This window comes from Azolla caroliniana, unplaced genomic scaffold (assembly GCF_043228905.1).
Source record: "Azolla caroliniana isolate FFs.n. ecotype wild unplaced genomic scaffold, voAzoCaro1.0.p SCAF_13, whole genome shotgun sequence".
NCBI lineage: Eukaryota > Viridiplantae > Streptophyta > Polypodiopsida > Salviniales > Salviniaceae > Azolla > Azolla caroliniana.
In genome coordinates this window covers 9,629,473-9,651,570 of record NW_028230448.1, presented here as the reverse complement: position 1 = coordinate 9,651,570, position 22,098 = coordinate 9,629,473, and the positions used below count along the sequence as shown (strand labels likewise).

The window sequence follows — 22,098 nt, the reverse complement described above, 5'->3', positions numbered from 1 at the left end:
TGCCGTCGCCGGCCATGAAGTTTATAGCTTTTTAGACGGGTTCAGCGGATACAATCAAATCCGGATGCACCCTGACGACCAGGAGAAGACAGCGTTCGTCACCGAATGGGGGGTGTTTGTGGCCGTAGTAATGATGTTCGGACTAAAAACGGCACCAGCAACTCTCCAGCGAATCATCATGGAGATCTTCGGCGAATACATTCTAGCCTTCATGCAGGTTTTCCTGGATGACTTTGCAGTCTATAGCCGGGAAAAAGACCATTTGCAGCACCTACGGTTATGCCTTGAAAAGTGTAGGTTATACCGGCTAAGCTTAAACCCAGCAAAATGCACCTTTGGGGTTTCAAGTGGAATCTTACTGGGACACATTGTAAGTAAGGAGGGCATTGCGGTCGACCCGGACAAAGTAAACGCGATACTAGGGGCACCGGCGCCGAAAACGGCCAAAGCACTAAGCCGATTCTTAGGACAGATCCGGTGGCACAGCCGGATGCTCCGTCACTTGGCTGACTTGGCTACACCATTACACACCGCGGTACATCGGACACCGTTCCAATGGACAGATACGGAGGATAAGGCATACAATGCCCTGAAGGTACTTTTGTCGCAAGCACCCGTCGTGCAGCCTCCGGATTGGAGCAAGGAATTTCATGTGTTCGTGGACGCTTCCGACATCGCTATCGGCAGCGCCTTAATGCAACTTACGGAGCCTAAATGGTACCGGCCGGTATATTACGCCAGCCGGAAGTTGTCCCAAGCGGAGAAGAACTATTCGACTACGGAACGGGAGGCCCTGGGCATGATCTACAGTGTAACAAAGTTTCGTCATTACCTATTGGGAAGGAAGTTCTCCTTTCATGTGGATCACTCGGCGCTCCTGTACTTAGTGTCCAAGGCGTCCCTGACCGGTAAGTTGGCCCGTTGGACCTTGCTGTTGCAGGAGTTCGAATTCGAGATCTTCCACCGGCCCGGTATCCAGCATGCCGTAGCAGACTACCTGAGCCGGTTAGAGTCCGGAGAATCAGGCGACGGAGTATCGGATGAATTCCCGGACGCAGAGTTATTCCGTATCACCCCGGAAACGGCAGCGGACGACACGGTGGCATCAGAAGATAGGTGGCTGACAAACATGCACCAGTTCCTAAGCACGGGCCTGCCACCGGAGGAAATGAACCGGGACGAGAGGAAACGACTGGCGGTGCAGAGCCGCAATTTCTGTCTGTTACGGGACACTCTCTACCACAAGGGAGCAGATGGAATATGGAGACGGGCAGTCCGTAGTGACGAGAAACAAGTAATCTTACGGGAAGCACACTGTGGGGTTGCCGGAGGACACTATGCGGGGGAAGCGACGGCAAGGAAAGTATGGCAGAGCGGCTTATGGTGGCCCACGACGTTAAAAGACGTCGTCAAGTACGCTAAGGAATGTGACCTATGCCAACGAATGGGCCAGCCTACGGAGCAAGCACGGATGCCACACCAACCGGTACTTCCACTAGAGCCATTCCAGAAGTGGGGGTTGGATTTTGTCGGACCGTTCAAGCCACCGGCAATGAGAACGGGTAATCGTTATGTCATCGTGGCAACAGATTATTGCACTAAATGGGTGGAGGCTAAGGCCTTGAGAGACAACACCGCGTCATCCATAGCAAAATTCCTGTACGAGAACATTTGGTGCCGATATGGATGTCCGATTGAATTAATCAGCGACCAAGGAGGGCACTTCCTCGGCCAGGTAGTTGAAAGCTTAACAACGTTCTATGCCGTGGTCCATAAACGGAGCACACCGTACTACCCACAAGCAAACGGGTTAGCAGAGTCAACCAACAAAACGCTCCAGAACATTCTCCGCAAAATCGTCAATGAAAACCGGACGGACTGGGATACAAAGCTCCATAGCGCGCTATGGGCGTACCGAACGGCATACAAAACAAGTATCCGGACAACGCCGTTCCGGTTAGCGTTCGGCTTAGAGGCGGTCATGCCGGTGGAATTTCAGGTACCAAGCTTACGGATCCAACTACGGGAACGGCTGAATGAAAAGGAGTCGGAGGAAATGCGGCTAGCAGCACTATGCGAACTGGAGGAGCAACGGCTGGCCAGCATCCTACACATGGAACTGGAACAACGACGACGGAAAGCGTTCGTTGACCGTCACCGGAAAGGTAATGAGAAGATGTTCAAAATCGGAAAGCCGGTGCTAGTATTCCAAACGAGGATGGGCAAGATGCCGGGTAAACTCCGGTTTAGATGGACAGGTCCGTATTGGCTGACACGGGAATACAACGGGTCCTATCAGTTAGGGACACTTGCCGGTGAAGTGCTAGGCAAGTGGGTCAACGGATTTAGACTAAAGCCCTATAAAGGACCGATGCCAAGTAACCCGTTTATGCAGCCCACCGGCACTATACCGGGAACCTGTCCGGGAGCGGTACGGATAGAAGAAAAAGACGACGGGGAACCCGTAGCAGAGGCGAAGGAAGACACGGCAACCCGTAAGGAAAACGGTAAGGGTCCGAAGGGACCTACGGATGTGTAAGATCACATACCGTCATTAACAAGAGAAAAGAAAAAAAAAAAGAAAAAAAAAAAGAAAAAAAAAAAGAAAAAAAAAAGAAAAAAAAAGAAAAAAAAAAGAAAAGAAAAAGAAATCATTAAAAATCGAGGTATGAACGGACGTGAAAGCAAGGAGCGAAAAGGTACGTAGTGGGCATTTAAGAGCCGCCACATTACTTAATACTAAATTGGTACACGACGTGCGCATGCTCGAAAAAGGCGCCAAGACGCACAGAGAAAAAGAAGAACGCATGGAGACCTTTTTTTTTCGCGAGCCAAGAAGCATAGAAGCACCAAGGCAGTGGAAGCTTAGCAAACGCGAACCTACACTCAGAGAACCCCCACGTTCGGAACGCTCTCTCTCTCGCTCGCACTCTCATCACCACTCTACCTCGCCATCTTTCCTCGACCTCGAAGCAGACATGGAACCACAAACGCTGTCGGAAGCGGCCAGGAAATGGCTTAGGCAACACGGATTGGATGGGTTCTTGACCATCATGGAGGCACCACCGCACAAAGAAGCCAACCGGGTCATCAAGGAGCTCGACACAGAAGTCATCACCGAGGAAGAGATCCGTGCGCTAACAGGCCTTCCGGAGGGAGGTATTTTTCAGATCGATAACCCAACCTCGGAGCAACTCATCCGATATTTCGGTGACTACTCTCTAGCCGGCAAAGGCTATCGAACGCAGGGCGGCGAAGATCCGCTATTCAGGGAGATAGCTCGAGTGCTCCATGAGTACGGCCACGTGTACCCCCGACCCCCTGTCATGCCAAAAAATCGGGCAGGGATGATCATAGCCACCTATGAAGGGATCAAGGTGGATTGGCCGGTGTTGATTGCAGATGGTTTGTGCGCGGCAATCGACATGGTACGAGGAAAGGACGGCAAGGAGGGCCGGAAGCTGTGGCATGCCGTAGCTCAGTGGATAACATTGCTCGTGCCGCCGGTCGAGACCGTTCAGCCAAAGAAGCGGCCAAGATTATCGGAAGGAAGCACCTCGAAGCCCGCGTCCAAACGACGGCAGCTGCTGGCGTCGAAGGCGACGAAAGGGAAGAAACGGCTCCCAGAACCGGAGGAGGTGTCACCGGTCCTACCCGTTAAGATAACCATACGGCGACCGGGACAGAAGGAACCGGAACCCTTGACGGCACAGATACATGCCGTTACCCAGGAAGAGGAAACGGAGGAGCCAGTAGAGCACCTCCAACGACGGTCAAGAAGTAGGACCGCCGGGACAGCGGGGGAGTGTTCGGACCCGCAAAAGGAAGAAACGCCCCCAACTCAACTTGAGCAAACCGCAAGGGAGGAACCGGAACCGGTGCGTGTAGAACCGGCCTTGTCGACTTCTATACAAGAAGTCATTCCAACGGCTCCGGAGACGGCGAGAACCGGAACTCAACAGCCGGCGAGCCCAGCCAGCACACACAGCGGCCAAGGAGTAGAACCAGAACGGCAGATACAGGCACTCAGGCCAGACAATTCCACAGTGAACGAGCCGACCCGACCAGTACAGCAGCAAGGCACCAGTAGCATGTGGCTACGGTGGGTAGGCGAGCAGATCGCCGGAGCGGTCGAGTACATAGAGGCGGAGGAGAGAGCGCACCACGAACGGTTGCTCGTCACAACCGTAGATCTAGAGACGGCCCGGTCCAGAATCCGGAGCCTTGAACAAGACTTGGACAGGGTCACAAGGGAAATGGCTCAATTGGCTTTGACAACACAAGTCCAAGCACCGGTGACTCCGGGCAATGTACAGAATAAAGCGTCAGATCAACCTGTACATAGCAATCAGACCCCGGCAACGGAAACCGTTCCGGAGAGAAATGCGGCACAAGCCCAAGAGCTTGCGGACTTAAAGGATGAGCTAGCTGCCCAAGAAGCGCTGAGGAGCCGCGAAAGAGAGTTGAAGACGGCAGCGGAGGCAGAACTTAAAAAGACTGCTGAGAATCTACGCCGGGCCGAGGAAAGCTTACGAAAAGGCCACCAAGCGTACAATCGGCTCAAGGAGGAGAAGGAGAAAATGCTGCAAGAGAAGGACAGGCTCCGGAGAAACGCCGAAACAGAAGTAGAGCGCCTGAAAGAGGAACTCCGGCAGCTAAAGGACCGGGAGGACCGGAACCATCGCCAGATCAACGGCAAGCTCAAACAAAAAACAGAGGAATTTGAGCACTTGCACCGGGAGTATAAACGGTTGCAAACGGAGCACAAGGAACGGACGGATGAGCTCCGGCAAGCAGTTGATCGGACCGCAACGGCATACGCTAATGAACAAGCGGAAACCAGAAGACGGTTGGAAGAGGCGGAGAAGGTTCGGACAGAGCTCCTCAGGCAACAGCAGGCGGAAAAAGAAAGAGCGGCGGAGGTACTGTAGAGGCTGCAAACAACATATCAAGGGCAGCTGACGCGCTACAGAGAGCAGGCGGAGGATACGGCTAATCTCATCAAGCAGTTGAAGGAGGAACGACAAGTTGTGGAAAGTAGAGCGCAAATGGGAGCAAGTCGCATCCAGGATATCATGCGGGCCTGGTTGAACCAGACCAAGAGCTTGATTGACAACGGCTCCGTCAAATGGTGGACCAAGTGGGCCACGAACGCGGCGGAACTCCAATTGCTCCGGGCCGACGTAGAGAACCGGCGGAAGGAGGGAGATGATTGCTATATGCTGACTTCCGAAGACTTCACCGGCATAAGAGATGAGCTGGCCGAAGACTTTCAAGCCTTGGCAGAGGACCAACTAGGGCAAGTCCGGCAACTTGTAGCTCAGCTGGACGACGACAGGCTGGAGGCGCAGATCCAGTTTGAAAGCTACGAGAGGTCCCGGATCCGGTTACGATCAACCTCAGTGATGAGGAACCGTTACTGGAAGGAGACCGGACCGGAAGCAGTCAAACGGAGATGCCGGAGTCAGAGAAACAAACGGAGCAGCCGCCTATAGAGCAGCCGGAGCAGTCTCAGTCCCAACCGCAACCACAGCAGCAGCAGCACGCACAGCCGCAACAACCACAACCGGAAGAACAATTGGAAACTCTGGAACAAAGTATTTTGGACAATTTGGGTGAACAATGAAGGGGCCGAGAAGGGTTCGACGTACAAGGTACTGTCCCACGGGCGTGCCATGTGTTACCGGCCGGCAAGGAGTCCAAAATACGGAGTGAAGGAATTAATTAAGTATGGTTGTAAATAAGCATAGTGTGGACGGACGGACTGGAAACGGTATGCCGTTCCAGATCCGGACGGATCCTGAATAGGTGTGATAGGCACCGTTTTGTACTACGGGCCGGAAACCTATTTAAAGGCCCGGACCCCATTGTAATCGTAGCGGATAATTAATAGAGCGTATGGTGTTTATACTTCTGTGTTGATTTCCGTTCTGTAATTATTGTTATATCTTACGCGTGTAATTAACAAAAGCGCTCTAATCGTGTAACCTACTTAAGTCGGTGTAATCGTTGAGTCATAATCTTATGCCGTAATCACCCTTTGGTGAAGTGTCTCCGTGACACCTTGTGTTAGGCCTTGTCCGGTCAGAGAATAACATGTATCGACGGAGTTAAATCCTTGATGTCGTTTGTAGAGTTCGAACCGGCATATACCCTTTTGATGGCGAATTGGGCGGAGATGGTTGTCGGACACCTCCGAGCCTCACACTCAACGATTAATAGATGATTAAGTACGATATCTCTCTCACTCTCTCAAGCTCGCTCTCATAGACAATAGGGTAATGAATATAGACAATAAGAGTAATGCATATGTTTATTAACCCTCTTTGCTAAGAGGTCTAGCACCAACAAGGAAGAGAGATTAGTGTTCTCTAACTAAACACTTCACTAATCTCTCTTAAGCTTAAAGGTTACAAGAAGGAGGAGAGGAAGCTCTAGCTCTTAATCAATAGGAAGATCTTTACAAATGGAAGAACCCTTACAAAGCCACCACCATGTGGTTTATATAGCATTTACATTTAAGGTATGGACCTTTCACACTTTGATGTCCTTTAGCCCTCTTTCCTCTTGTCATTCCCTCTTCGTAGGTCCTTTAGCCATATTATGTCCTTGTTGATGCGCTCTTCTTCACGACTGGTCGTGGTGCTATCCAAGGGCTTAATAACACTCTCAACATTGTTGTCAGTATTGAGTCTTTTTGTAATTGAAATATTGTTGCCTGCTCTACTTAGTCTCTCTCTTTCACTGTGTATCCATTCTCTTGTTTACCTAATTGTTCAGTTTCCGAAACCACTGTGTACTCAGTGTCTATCGCACACACTTCCGCACACGTATTCTATTACAATCTTCAACAACATATGTTGCCATACAAAGTATGTACTCTATTATCCTCCCAACACCTTAGGACCATGACATCTAGAATCTCCCTCCACCCCATGAATGTTCCCTCATCCATTACCATAACAATCATTGATGTAAAAGAATATATGTGCGGAAGCGTATGCGAAACATAGAGTACATAGTTTAGAAAATGACAGTTTGGTGAAACACAGAAAACGTAGAGATGAAGAGGGAGAGACAAAGAGAGAGAGCAGACAACTCAGTTCTATTTCAAAATAATAACACTCTATACATATTTCGTGCTCAGTGAGCACTTCTTATACATGCCCTTAAATCGGGCTGACACAAGTACTGACAAACCAGGCAACTTCATTGGAAGTACCTCTCGCCGGTGAGGTACTCACATTACTCCTGCTTGGTTCCCTCACAAATAGTTGGGAGACGCTAGTTGTCACGTTGGTCAACGCCGGGTAGGAAGGAAAGTAGTTGTCCCTAGTAAGGGTAAAATCAAGCTTGCTAGATGAAGAAGCTCGCCGAAAGGACCGGGAGTCTGGAACCGATCAGAAGGCCTTGGTTACGAAAGATGACCACAACCGGGGAAGAGGCCGGTATCTGAGTCCCCAAAACCAGGACAAATCGGGGACGAGGTCGAAGTCAAGGGGGAGGCCTACTTGCTTTTATTGCGGAAAGCCTGGGCACTTCTAGAAGAACTGTCGGCATTTCCGGAAAGAGAAAGGAACCAACAGTGTCGATTCGAAGAAGGGTTTGGACCGGAAAGGCTCGGATCGGAAGGGAACGTCATCAATCGTGACAAGTGAAGAAGAACTGATGCTCATTACCGAGGAGAATGAGTTAAACCTTGTCGACGACGAGACAACGTGGGTTGTCGATTCCGGAGCGTCGTTCCACCTAACACCAGACCGGAGATGCTTCTCATCCTACATAGCTAGAGATCACGGTTGTGTCCAGATGGGGAATGAAGGGACATGCTGAATTTTAGTCATAGGAGATGTGTTGTTGACGACATCAACCGGATGCAAGTTGTTGTTGAAGGATGTCCGACACGTTCCGGAGGTTCAAGTGAACCTGATATCAGCTAGTCGGCTAGATGATGAAGGCTACACGGGTAGCATCCGGAACGGAGTCATGAAACTCAACAAAGGAAGCCTGATTATGCCTCGATCCCGGAAGATCAACACGCTATATCTGATGCATGCCCGGATATGACGGGAAGAAGTGAACGTAGCATCCGACACTGCCGGTGAGTTGTGGCACAAGAGACTGTGTCATATGAGCCAAAAGGGGATGAGAAGACTTGCTGAAGACAGCCTCATTCCGGAGGTGAAAGACGTGCATCTTGAGAAGTGCACTGATTGTTTGGCCGGCAAGCAAAACCGAACCTCCTTCTGGTCAAGACCACCGATGAGACAGAATGCACCACTGGAGCTGGTGCATACCGACGTGTGTCAAGTGGACACGAAGTCACATGCCGGATCGCACAGTACTTCGTGACGTACATAGATGACCACAACCAGAAGCTATGGGTCTCGCCATTGAAGACGAAGGATAAAGTGTTGTCTGTTTTCAAGGAGCTCCACGTGAGAGTGGAAATAGAAACCGACCGGAAGCTGAAGGCGGTTCGAGCAGATAATGGAGGAGAATACCGGGGGCAGTTCGAGGATTACTACCGGTCGAAGGGAATCCAGCTCGAATTCACCATGCCGAAGATGCCAGAATTGAACGGGCTGGCCGAACGGATGAACCAGACCATAATGGAGAGAATCCAGAGCATCCTAGCACATGCAAAGCTACCCAAGACATTTTGGGTTGAGGCGCTGATGACGACGACGTATGTGATAAACAGATCACCCTCAGCGCCCTTGGACAGAGACACACCATAGAGAGGATGAACCGGTAAAGACGTGTCTTACCGACATCTGAAGGTGTTCGGATGTCTCGCATATGTGCATCTTGCAAAGGACAAGAGAGAAAAGTTGGATCAGAAGACCCAGCCATGCATATTCCTTGGATATGGCGATGATGAGTTTGGTTACTGGGTGTGGGATCTGGTTGACAAGAAGGTGTTCCGGAGTTGGGACATAGTCTTCATGGAAGACAAGACCATTGCCGACTAGGAGTCAAAGAAGAAGATGATGAACTCCAGAACATCCAATGAAAACCGGTTTAAGGACATGAGGACCTACCTGGTTGAAAACTGGATGTTGGCCGGCAACCAGAGGACACTCGACGAACTGGCCGGATACGAACAAGAAACCGAACCCACCGAAGAAGAAGAAGAAGACATCGGAACCGGACAAGATCCCAAATCGGATTCAGATAAGGAACAGACGGAGGAATCGGTTGTGGAAGACCAAAGATGGGAATAACCTCTTCGAGAGAGAAGAGCCCCCTAGAGATTTCCGGATGTAGAGCATGTATTGCTAACCAATGAGGGGGAGCCCGAAAGCTTCGAAGAAGCAAAGAAAGACACCCATAGCCGCAAGTGGTTGAGTGCCATGAAGGACGAGATGGATTCCCTACATGAGAACCACACGTATGAACTGACGGAGTTGCCGAAAGGGAAGGGAGCACTCCGGAACAAGTGGGTGTACAAGCTAAAACCGGGAGATGTCGGAAACCCACCAAGATACAAAGCCTGAATTGTAGTGAAGGGTTTCCAACAGAAGAAGGGAGTAGAATTTGATGAGATTTTTCCCTCGGTAGTAAAGATGACATCCATCCGGTTGGTATTGAGCATAGCGGCAAGCATGGACCTCGAGGTAGAGCAACTAGACGTTAAGACGACATTCCTACATGGCGACCTCGAGGAAGAGATCTACATGTATCAACCAAAAGGATTTGAGAAGAAAGGGAAGGAGCACCTGGTGTGCCGGTTGAAGAAGAGCTTATATGGATTGAAGCAAGCTCCCTGGCAATGGTACTGGAAGTTCGACTCTTTCATGATCGACCAAGGGTACCACAAGACGGAGGCCGATCACTGCGTGTTTGTGAAGAAATTTGACGGAGGAGATTTCCTGATACTCCTCCTATATGTGGATGATATGCTAATCGAAGAAGTTGTTGTGGTTATCACAGGAAAAGTACGTGACATAACTGTGGTATAAAGAGAGAGAGAGAGATACAGAGCAATATTTTGTTGTAACCGCCGCTTGGCAAAGATACAGAGCTCGAGGTCGTTGCCTCCAAGTCTCTGATTGTACCTTTCTTATATAGTGATAGCTTGGAGTCTGTGGGCTCCCGTGGTTTTTCCCTCTTAGGGTTTTCCACATAAACATCCTGTGTCATCTCTGTTTGAGTTTGTTCTCTTCCATTCGTTGTTTTAAGACTCGGTTGTGGCCGAGCGTTATTTCCGCACATACACTACCATAGTCCCTGGTTGTGTAGGAGGAGAAGCATTCTCTTGAGGGAGTTATGTGAAACGATGCATTGGAATCAATCACCCAAGTGCACTCTTCATTTGCATGGTTTGCACTTGCTTGCTCGCAAATGAACATGAGCTCCTCTTTGCTTGTAGCCACAACAGAGGTGCCCTTTTCATCATAAATCTTTGTAGGTTCTACATCATTTGAGACGCCTTTGTCCTTTTTAAGGTGTTGACAATCCTTCTAGAACTGTCTAGATTTTCCACAATAAAAGCATGTAAGCTTACCCCTAGACTTGGATCTGGTGTGCGACTTGTCTCTTCGATGTGGGCTTCTTTGCTTGTTTCTTCCTCTGCCCGAATGTTGTGTCATATTCACCTCCGACTAGGACAAGACACCCTTGTCCTTCCTTCTCGTCTCCTCTTTTAGGATACTTGTCTTTACCACTTGTAAAGACAAGTTCTCTTCTTGGCACAAGGTACTGTGAGACACCAACAAGTTCTCCTAGTTGTCCGACAAGGTACACAGTAGTAGTAGGGCATGCATAGCATCACCAAGGGGAAACTTGGTTGCAGTAAGTTGATTTACATACCCATGAATGTGTTGATGTGTACCACTATGCTTTCTCCATCTCTATACTTCAGTCTTACAATCTTTCTCAGCAGCGAGGTTTTGTTTAGAGTATTCTTCCTCTCGTATAGCCCTGACAACTTGTGCCACATTTCATAGGCTTTTGTGTCGTTAGCCACATATTGAAGGACACTAACATCTACACATTGTCTGATGGTGGCCACCGCCTTCCTATTCACGAGTTTCCAGTTAGATTGTAACACCCCTGTGGGTATTTCTTCTTTGTCTATGGGCTCATACAGGTCTTTGACTATTAGAAGATCTTCCATCTTGATCTTCTAGTCAACATAATTGTGTGAGTTCAGGACCATCATTCCTGGAAAGTCGCTCACACCTCCTTCCATTGTTGAACCTCGCTCAGATACCAATTTAAAAGGATAGGACCGTAGATCCGTGAGAAAGATAAACTGAAAATGCACACCGCGAAAATAAAAGGCAACAAAAAAAATACAGCAAATGCATGGCACATAGTATTTATGTGGAAACCCTATAATGGGAAAAACCACGAGACAACTGATTTTCACTATAAAACAGAAGTACAACAAAAAGATTTACAAGTCTCTATAAAACAAAGAATACCCTCTTAGGGTTTCGACAAGTTTATTTAAACTCTACCTCTCTCTCTCGTGTGCACTCTCGCGTTCCTTCCTACTCTCTGTTTCGCTCTCTCTTCTGCATTCAACTACAAAATCTCTAACTTGCATAATCATCATAATGTTTGCCCTAGGTGTATTTATACTCATACACAGTATGGACTATTTACAAATATAGTTATTAATATTATTATTATTGTTACGAATTAGGTAAGTAATTAAGTATGGGTTAATTAGTACCTAATTATGTTATGTGTATGAGAGGAAGAGAGAGAGGAAGATACACTTATGAACAACACAAGATGGGGGATGAGTAACTATATTAAATTAGCATTATCATCATCATCATCAAATCCAAAAATACCCACAATGAGGTATATCTACATCTCATGTGCAAAGGTGCTCATGTGTGAGTAGAATATAGGTACTAATGTGTAAGTCCTATATTAAATGTACTTAGGAGTGGAGGATCTAGAATATCCCACTTAAGTACAAGGTCTTATTTAAGGTGTTATAGTCAACACTTCTAGGTAGATTCTATCTAGGTAACTACGAAGTTACATGGTTGACTAACTAACTAAACTAAGTTGAGCTTGATCTCTCAACACGCCTCCTCAAGCTCAAGTGTGAGGCATTTGACATCCGCTTCTACGTCCGGCCTTCGGCTTTCTTCGGCGTGGCAATCTCGAGTCCTCACCCTCAAGCCGGTGACGAAGGCTTGCAGTGTGTGGGCGAAGTTCAACTACTTCCACCCATCGTGGGTTACGAGCCACTTCTGTGGAGCTCTTTGGCTCTTGTTCGCCCGCAACCTTCATCGTGAAGGCATAGTGATGGGCCATATACTCGTTGTAGCTGAACCGAGGGACGAGGTTCTTTGCTCTAGATGAGCGTCGAAGTTTTTCACTCGTCGATGTGAGCGCCTTCTTTGCTCCGGGTGTCCGCATGATGGGTACACCGAACTCACGGTCTAGTGAGGGAGCCGACACATCCGAATCACTGTCGTCGGGGTGATCGACTTCGTATTCGGGCATCTTACCTTTGCCTTTGTCCAAGTTCGTACTTGGCCGCGACGTGCTTGGATCGCGTGGGGGCTCTTGTGGCCCACTAGGCTTTGCCGTAATTGGACTTTCTTCGAACATGTGTTCAAAGTGATCTCCATCTTCTACCTCTTGTTCGGCGGATTCCAGGTCGAGCGGAGTTGGAGTCAAAGTTGTCTCGGGTAGAAGGGTTGTAGCACTTGTATGCCTTCTTCTTGGATGAGTATCCTATGAGGATACATTCCTCTGACTTCGCGTCGGGCTTCTGTCGTTGTTCATTCGGGATGCGTACATTCGCAATGCTTCCGAACACCTTGAGGTGCGACAGGATCGGCTTCCTTCCGACGAGGAGCTCATAGGGAGTTAGCTCATGCATTCTATTAGTAGTGCATTGATTCATGAGATAGACGGCCGTGGATGTCGCTTAGCCCAATAGAGGTTTGGCATGTACTTCTCATGCATCATGGTGCGTGCTACCTCGAGTATTTGCCGATTCTTCCTTTCAGCGACTCCATTTTGTTGGGGGGTGTGTCGGCACGAGAATTCTCTTCGAGCCGTGGATGTCGCTTTAGCCCAATAGAGGTTTGGCATGTACTTCTCATGCATCATGGTGCGTGCTACCTCGAGTATTTGCCGATTCTTCCTTTCAGCGACTCCATTTTGTTGGGGGGTGTGTCGGCACGAGAATTCTCTTCGAATGCCTTCAGTTTGGAGGTAGGAGGTGAATTCGTCGGAGAAGTACTCCTTGCCTCCATCCGATCGTAGGCATTGAATGTGCCGACCAATTTCTTTTTTGACTTGCCCCTTGAGCTTTTGGAAGTGGGAGAACACTTCGCTCTTCTTCTTCATCGGGTAGATCCACGCATAGCGCGAGTAATCGTTGATGAAGGTTACGTAGTATCGGCATCCACCGATCGTCGGCATTTGAGTCGGTCCCCATACATCCGAGTGTATGACGTCGAGGAGGCCTTTGCTTGCAGAGCACTCCTTCGGGAATGGGAGTCAATGTTGTTTGCCGAGTTGACACGTTTCGCATACTCGGTCGACTCGTTTCGACTCGAATGTTGGAAGTCCAATGACAACTCCCTTTGATTACATCGCTCGAAGCCATTGGAGGTTTATATGGCCGATTCTCTTGTGCCACAACTCGATGTTTGTCTCGATGCTATGAGTCAGCCATCTTTCTCGATGAAGCATCCTTCTTTGTTGAAGCGAACTTCCATTCCTTGCTCCACAATACACATTAGTACCTATATTCTACTCACACATGTGCACCTTTGCACATGAGATGTATAGAATATCCCACTTAAGTACAAGGTCCTATTTAAGGCGTTATAGTCAACACTTCTAACTAGATTCTATCTAGGTAACTATGAGGTTACATGGTTGACTAGCTAACTAAACTAAGTTGAGCTTGATCTCTCAACAATTATTATATAATAATAAAAGTAGTTAATCAGTCAATTGGTTGACTATCTAGTCAACCCGACCAACAGACCTTATTGTCGATCACCCGATCGGCTCATCCCTTACACTTGGATCATATATCCAATTCAGTCAACTACACATAGACTTTAGTCAGTCGACTACCAAGTCGGTTTCGTTGATCAATCTGATCGACCATCCTATGTTCGGCTCGTCGATTCGACTTGTCGATTCGACTTGTCGATTCGGTTTGTTGATTCAACTACCGACTTCTCCCATAGACTTCGACTATTGACTTTTCTCATAGGAGGGACAAATTCCTAACACGTAGAAGGAGCCCAAACTCACATCTACTTCCCCATTCAATGTTGTGGGTTGAGTGAATCTTTGGTGCACACTTGGCTTGGTTCATTCATAGTCACTAAGCAGGTGGGCAAGAATCCTTTCCACACACCAATCGATGTGACCATCAACCGAACACCTTTGTCCGCAATCACCACATGGTAGTCGCCAATATGAATCCTTTACACACACCAATCGATGTGAAAATCAACAATGACCTTCGTTCGTAATCACCACATGGTAGTCGCCATTATCCACCTTTGCCCACAATCGTCATGCAATAGCCATTGCCATTTACTGATGACCTTCTCCCGCAATTATCACGCAACAATTTTCCCCTTTAGATGTGGTATTACCACAATCCACCCTAATTAAACTCTACTTAAGAAAACCTTAATCATGATTCAATAGAACTAACCATGGAAATGTTAATAATGGTCTAGTTAAGGTGGTTGCAAAGAGACCAAGAACTACCTATAACTATCCAATCAAAACTATAAAAATGTAAACTTGGAAAATGGAATAGATTGATAGTTTTGGAGTGGAGAGCTTAAACATTATACAATATAGAAGTTTACCTATTTATTTATGTGAAGCCAAATACATTGAATTAATTCAACATGTCCATACCATGTTGCCATGTTTTAATACATACAAATCTATACTTATATATGCATATCATGTACATACACATGTAAATGCGCACATACATAAAAAAACATAACACAAACCACATTTACACACATCCAAATGCATATATATCACCCAGTCTTGAACAATTTAGCAAAAATACAATCAGAAGTATACACACATATAAAGACATGAAGAGTGGCGAGGTTTAATTGGACCGGCTACCTCTAGGGTTGGGGGAAATAGGATTGAGTAATTGAGTAGGCTTTTGCAAGGAGCATGGCTTCTTTCTCGATGAGGATTGGTCTAACTAGATTTTCTTGGTCATATATTGCCCCTGGTTGATTAGCTAATCTTGATAGGATGCATTGATAAACCCTATGCAACTCCTCTATATGTTATGGAGTTTGTAGTGGAGTAGAATGAATTTGTAGGAAGGTGGTGAATTCTAACAAAAGTAGGTGTATAGAATGATGTTCTATACACCTTCGCTCTTGCCAAATACGAACCAAAGTATTGGTACATTATATTGGTCGAATTCTCAAAATTGGTTAGGTTTTCATAAGATTTTGCAAGAAGGGTGTGAAGAGTGCGAGAGAGACCACGAGAGTCCTAAACTACTGTCAATAACTATTTGCACGAGTTGTAGTTGTTAAGAGACCTAACCTATACTTTATCTAAAGTATTCTAAAACGTATTAGACTACATTTTAGAACTTCCATTACAAAACATTCCATGTATTTTAAGCATCCTACGAATTCTATGTACTTAAAGAGTATTTATGACTATTAAACATTAATAATAACTAACATATGTGAATTAAAGATATTAAATCCTCCAAAGTTAGTAAAGCAATTGTTAGATGCAATGCAAATATAATAAGTATTTAACATATTTTATGTATTTAATGTATTCTACATATTCTATGTATTTTATGCTAAGTATTTTACAACTGTGAAAAGAAGTTGAGTGGATATGTTGGCATCATGAGGTGGTGCTCCTAGCATTTTCCCCTTCTTAGTTTGTACACGTGCACTCCTAAATATGAAATCACCATAAGGGATAACGTGTTACAGACGGGAGAAAAATATGTGGTTCACTTTGCTTACTATCTGATCTAGGTGTCATTTTCATTCATGTTCTTTGCTCATCTACTACATGGGAGATTCAAACACTGAAAGTAAGATTAGAGTGTGGTTTCCAATTTCTACATTTACTTATCCTTTTGAAAAAATTCCAGCTATCCAGAATTCTCTTCAACGATCATTGGCCCTACACCCAAAAGTATTTTTCAAACTGCCCCTCAGTCAACACTATACTAGGTATTGAGGAATTATATGATTTATTTGCAAGATTCATAAGGGCTTTTCAAGAATAAAGAACGACTCAGGGTAGTTCAGAGTTTTTGAAATACTTGAAACAGACTCTCTGGCAGCAAACCCTTACTTAATATGACATTCTCACTTCATGCTAACATTCTATTGTCTTCAGAAAATGTTTTACATTGATAACACAACACCATTAGTTCAAAGAAAGTACAAATTTTATATATTACTGTAGTCTGTCAGCACACAAGAATTCCACACCCACCTTAACTATAAAAAGTTGTAGGATGATATTATACTAAATTCAGTTAGAATTACAGCGTTAAAATTAATTATCTATTAAAAAAGCTTCCAACTTGATGACGACTGAGTAAATCACATGCATCAACACTCGGCTTATCATATACAAATTACAGTTAAAGTAACTTACAGCTTTACAATTTGACACCAACTGAATAATGCATCCAAAACTCTGGCTCCATGGCGTAGTGCAATACCATGACAGAGTCAATCAATGAAAATGAAGGATGAACAGATATAACACATGAAACAGAGAAAATGCACAAATTATCTTCTCTTCATCTTCCGTCCATGCATTACAATATGCTAACTTGCGCAACCTCACCCAAATACTCGATGTCATATTGCATTTGAAGGACTGCCAGAAGGCAACTACAAAGATAAAGTCTGCAAATTCTTGGTGTGGTGTATGAGGCATGGGCACACAAATATTGTATACTGTACAATCAATTATAAGCTTCCAACACACAACCAGTGATACGATTAGCCACAAATGTTGCTCTACTGCCGATCATTACAATCTTATAGCCAATTTCTGATTCATGAACCTGGTAAATACTTAAATACAATACAGTGGCGATTTAAGAATCATAAAGACTTGGCTCCAACAGTGTTATGTACTGATTAATAATTAGTTGCTCAATGACCATTTTTCTCCTTACTGTAATTTTTGTACCTTTTCATCATAGGGAAAACTAATTGTAGTCCCAAAACACATTGCCACGTTCAGGAGTCAGCCCTACATCTGTCCTGCAATATTTGTGCCAGCATATTGAATGGACAGCAATCTTCGTAAAGCATATCCTCAAGAAGTTGATTTCAACTGTTCTGCTCTCTGTCATATAAACCATTCAACAAAATCAGGAAATAATAAACGCAAAGAAAACAAGAATACTTTATTCTTTTGTGGTATAGGAACCTGATTGCATCATGACCTTTACAAACAAAACGAAGGCACCACTTCCATGAAAACCCTACATGATGACAGGGAAAACTACATGTGCCGATTCTAATCCTTCCAAGTACTAATATGTGACTATTAAATAGCACCTAAGTTCAGAAGATGTAATGGCATAGATACTCCACATAATTGAAGAAAACCAACCATCGTAGATTGTTAGTTACCCATATGTGACTATTAAACAGCACCTAAGTTCAGAAGATGTAATGGCATAGAAACTCCATATAATTGAAGAAAACCAACCATCGTAGATTGTTAGTTACCCATATGGCCTTCAATGATGATGATCTACAATCCATCACTGTTACTGCTTTTCAGTAATGATTGACTCTAGGGTCCTTTATAGGATTTAATCTTTTATATGATTCACAAGATAAAAACATAAAATGTGGAAGGAATAGAATCCTACCAATAAAAGAGAAAATGTCGAAAAGGCGTTTGACATATTGCAAAGAAAAAATGCATGAAACTTCAGCATCCTCCAAACAAGTCTTCACTGTTTGTTATTGTCAAGTTTATTATATTTCCTATTCCATGTTACACATAAGCTAGATGCTACCAGAATCATCAAAAGGATCACATGGAAGTGGTTATGTGGCTAAATTTTAATGCTTTCTAACCCACGTAAGTGGTGTTCAGTGTGGCTCACAACTTTCTGCCATTTGTAAATTTAGGGCAAACTTTGCAACCACAAAGTGAACAATCCACTTTTTTTCCATGCATTAATATAGGTTTCTGAAAATATAATAAAGGGAAAAGTTAACCTTCATGGCCAAACTACACCAATGGATGTAGAGGAGATATCAAAATGTTAAAAACTGCAGTATATAAATTTCAAGGCCAATACCAATGGCTATGATTGCTGCAGAAAGATTATTCTAAGCAATTGAAGAAAAAACCAATTTCATTACCTATACATACATGCATAAATTCAGATTGAACAATGACCCAGATGAATGAAGACAGTCGATTCTCAAAAAGTCCTTATAGAAGTCAATATATGCGGCTATGTTAAATGGCAGGGCTTGCTATAGATAAGATACTGGTGATTACAATTGTAGCATGCATATTTAAAGGCTAAGGCAATGTTTCCATATTAAAATTTTCAGGCAAGCTAAGCCAAGTTACATTTTATTTCAGTAACATGCATGTATAATTTCCTTATACTCAAACATGCATGAATGATAGACTACAGAACAAATGATATCTACCCCCAAATTCTATCAGTCAACATATTATTTAAGCTAAAAGAAGAATTTGGCAGGAATAATTACTAATAATGTATGGAAATAGCTGAATCTACACGAAATGAAAGACAACATATTACAGAGTTTGGAATGTATAAGCGATGATCTAGTGGAAAGAGACATCCATATAGATCAGCTGTTCATAAGTCAAAAACAATTCCATGAATTGCAGCAACCGCATGAAAAGCAAGAACCCGTTTCAATGTGTTGTGGATTGTCTGATATATCTTTTCTAAAAATGTTTGAAAGATTACTTTCGGTATGTAGATGCCTATCAGCCATACAGTGAATAAATATTACAGGAAATGCTACAAGATGAGAAGGAAGACAGCAAAACAATTATGTTCTCTCAACTGGGTACCTCATGACCAGGTGGTGAGAAAGGAAGTGGGGGGAAGAGACATGCTTGTATATCAAACTATTTATACAGAGAGATAGATACATTCTATTATCGTCCTCAGTGGTCAGACATGACCTATGGGACGAAAGTGAAACATTTTCACATGGTGTTTTTGAAGTTGCAATATGGAGTGCACATTGTGACAAAGAGAAATGTTTATAGGGATAGGATTGGGTTGACATGCATGTAGATTGGCTGTTCAGAGACAGAGAGACAAGAAGCTTTCAGAAACTCCTAACAAGGATAGAACATTGCTGACAACGTTAAAAATTCTCTTTGCTCAACTACTGAATTGCTAAACCAAACTCATGGAGAAGATCGAACTGGTAAAGATAGCAAATAAGCTTAGTTTTTTAATTTCAATTTTCAGATTTTCTTATTCTGCTATTTTAAAATAGTGTCTTGTAACCATTTTGGTCTCATAGTTCATGTTTGGGGCCACTAGAGACATTTATACTTTTATTGCAGTATCACAATTTTATTTTAGACATTGGCCACACTCACACAGGTTAAAAGCTAGATAAGCATGATTTTCATGTGCTTTTATACTCAACATACCCTAGATAGACAAGAAGATGAGTAATGACGTAGTACTGGCCACCTTTTCTAAGTTCAACTTAAACTCTGAGAAGTTCTGTGTTTGGGCAGCACAAAAATTCACATGTTAGGGCTAGGATTGTATTTTATGTCTATGCCTACGGAGTGAATGGCATTACCAAACCAGCAAACAATACGGAGGTGCCAAACTCAGTAAACATTTTAAAAACGTTCTGAATTAGTGTTCTGCCATACTTGGCAAATTTCCTTGCAACCCATGGTAATATTATTTAAAGCTTGAGGCCTATTAATATTCAATCTAAACCACTGAGACTATTCATGCCCCATTACATTAGACCTCTTTGCCTTCATTGTTGTAATTGAAGTTCATTATGCACCTCTCCATCCTGTCTCCACTAGCACCTAAGGGATTCTGTACTTTCTTCTCTTTTTACATTTTATCCAGTAAGGTAACTTGTGAATTGATAGATATGAAACCTGTACAATATTTGGAAGGTTTTATGGAAGTTCCATGCCATGCAATGTAACTTGTTCTGATTGATCTCTTTATTCCTAACCTTTGATGGAAAACTAAGCAATAGAAGTCCAGGTATTGATGCTTTAATAGGGTTTTCCTAAAGTTGATAAAAATTTATGAACGGTTCTAATAAATATAAATATGCACCAAAAATATTGATAGCCAAACATAAGAGTAGTGAAATGATACAATTGAAAGTGACCTATGTGTCAACTCGATCACAATACACCTACCAAGCTAAAAACTTACATGAACTTAGATCCATCTTCAGAGAGACACTTCAGATTTAAAGCTTTGGAAAATGGAAAGTAGATATAATCAACCAGAGTTAAAGAACTTTTGACGATTAAGCAGTTACTTACTTTTCGCATTTTCTGAAGGATGGAATCTTCATAGTCATGATATGCAGAACCAACAATGTTATGTGTGCTCACATTCACATTGTTATCACTGGCTGTTGAAATGGATGGAGTTTCTTGTGTGAAGGAATTTGTGGTATATGGTACTAAAGGAACAACAAGTATGGGATTCACGAGGTCACCACATGGATGCGTTGTGGCTGCAATCTACAAAGACAAAAGTAAAATTATGTTATCTTAGACGACAAAAATCTAGGCATGTAAGGAAAAAATATGCTTTAATTATATAGGGCATTAAAGATATGAATGTCTAGACATCAAAAACCTATGGTTGCAAAAACAAATATAAGCTTTGCCAGTCAACATAAAATCTATGTATGCAAAAAGAAAGGTTTATCAGTCACACAAAATGCTGTCACTTCAAGGTGTGGACACCTACCACTTCTTCTCTAGAGCTCATCACTACCAGTGCTGAGTTTTTCTTCCCCGAACTCTTTGTGCGGATAACAACATCTTCAACCTTGCCAAACTGTGAGAAGATATGGTTAAGCCTAACAGCAGAGTATTCGCTACCTCCACTTTCTGAGGATAGCCATGAAATCTTGAGCATTTTCTCCTTATTCTTATCTCTGTTTCTTTCAGCATCTGATTTGCTAGGAGCTTCCGCTTTCTGAAGTGGCTCTGATGCAAAGGAAGACATGGCTTTCTGAGCTTTTCTTGCTCGAATTCTCGCTATCTCTTCTTGCAAGCGTTTAAATGCCTTTTCTTCTTCATCTTTCTCTTTAGAAACAGCTTTGAATGCACTCTCACGCCTCCTTAGATCCTCCATCATCTTCCTTCTCTTAGAATCCGCACGACTCTCCTTCTCTATCCTTGCCTTTCTCACATTGAGAAGCTCATCATAAGCTCTTCTCGCCTTCTCGTCGGACAAGATATCATACGCCTTTTGGAGCTTCTGGAACTCGGCAGCTGATGAACAAGGGTTGGGTTAATCAGGAGGGGAAGAAGAAAGAGAGATTTTGACATACACTCTGAAAGGTGAAAAGGAACAGGAAGGAAGATGGAACCTGCGAGAGGATCGTTTGGTCGTTTGTCAGGATGGCACGTAAGAGCTTTGCTGCGATAAGCTTTGCGAATAGCCTCCGACGACGAAAGCAGACCTCCATCCAATCCAGGCGGCAGACCCAGAATCTCATACAGATCTCCCTGTTCCTCCTCCTCCTCCATCGCCACAAACGCAGAGAGAAAGCTTCGAAAGAGCAGAGCGAATCGAATGCACAGACTAACTATGTCGCCTTACACACAGAACACACAGAGAGAGAGAGAGAGAGAGAGAGAGAGAGAGAGAGAGGAGAAACTCTTACTTATCTAATTCTCCGAAACTACAAAACTAGTCCTGTCGCTTCTTCATATGTTCGTTTATTACTCGAAACCATATACATACATACATATGTACATGTATATGTACATATATATCAGTATACATATGTTAATGTGTACACAGTACAACTCGTGCCTAACTGCTACCGACCAAATACATAATAAAGAGGG

At 44.2% G+C, this 22,098-nt stretch overlaps 1 protein-coding gene across 1 annotated transcript; it reads right to left on the bottom strand.

Moving 5' to 3' along the window:
- Positions 1-16,754: 16,754 nt before the first annotated feature.
- LOC147856066 (DNAJ heat shock N-terminal domain-containing protein) lies at positions 16,755-21,817 on the bottom strand. Its single transcript, XM_087329622.1, has 4 exons — positions 21,615-21,817; positions 20,987-21,516; positions 20,551-20,754; positions 16,755-17,340 (listed from the first exon to the last, which is right to left on the bottom strand). The coding sequence occupies exons 1-4, from the start codon at positions 21,772-21,774 to the stop codon at positions 17,311-17,313; spliced, it is 924 nt and encodes a 307-aa protein (XP_087185748.1). The 5' UTR covers positions 21,775-21,817; the 3' UTR covers positions 16,755-17,310.
- Positions 21,818-22,098: the final 281 nt, after the last annotated feature.

Coding starts and splice junctions, on each gene's coding strand:
- LOC147856066 (XM_087329622.1), bottom strand. CDS start 21,774: ATGGAGGAGGAGGAGGAACAGGGAGATCTGTATGAGATTCTGGGTCTG. Junction 21,517..21,614: donor ACCAAACGATCCTCTCGCAG/GTTCCATCTTCC, acceptor CTTGTTCATCAG/CTGCCGAGTTCCAGAAGCTC. Junction 20,755..20,986: donor TGAGCTCTAGAGAAGAAGTG/GTAGGTGTCCAC, acceptor TTGTCTTTGTAG/ATTGCAGCCACAACGCATCC.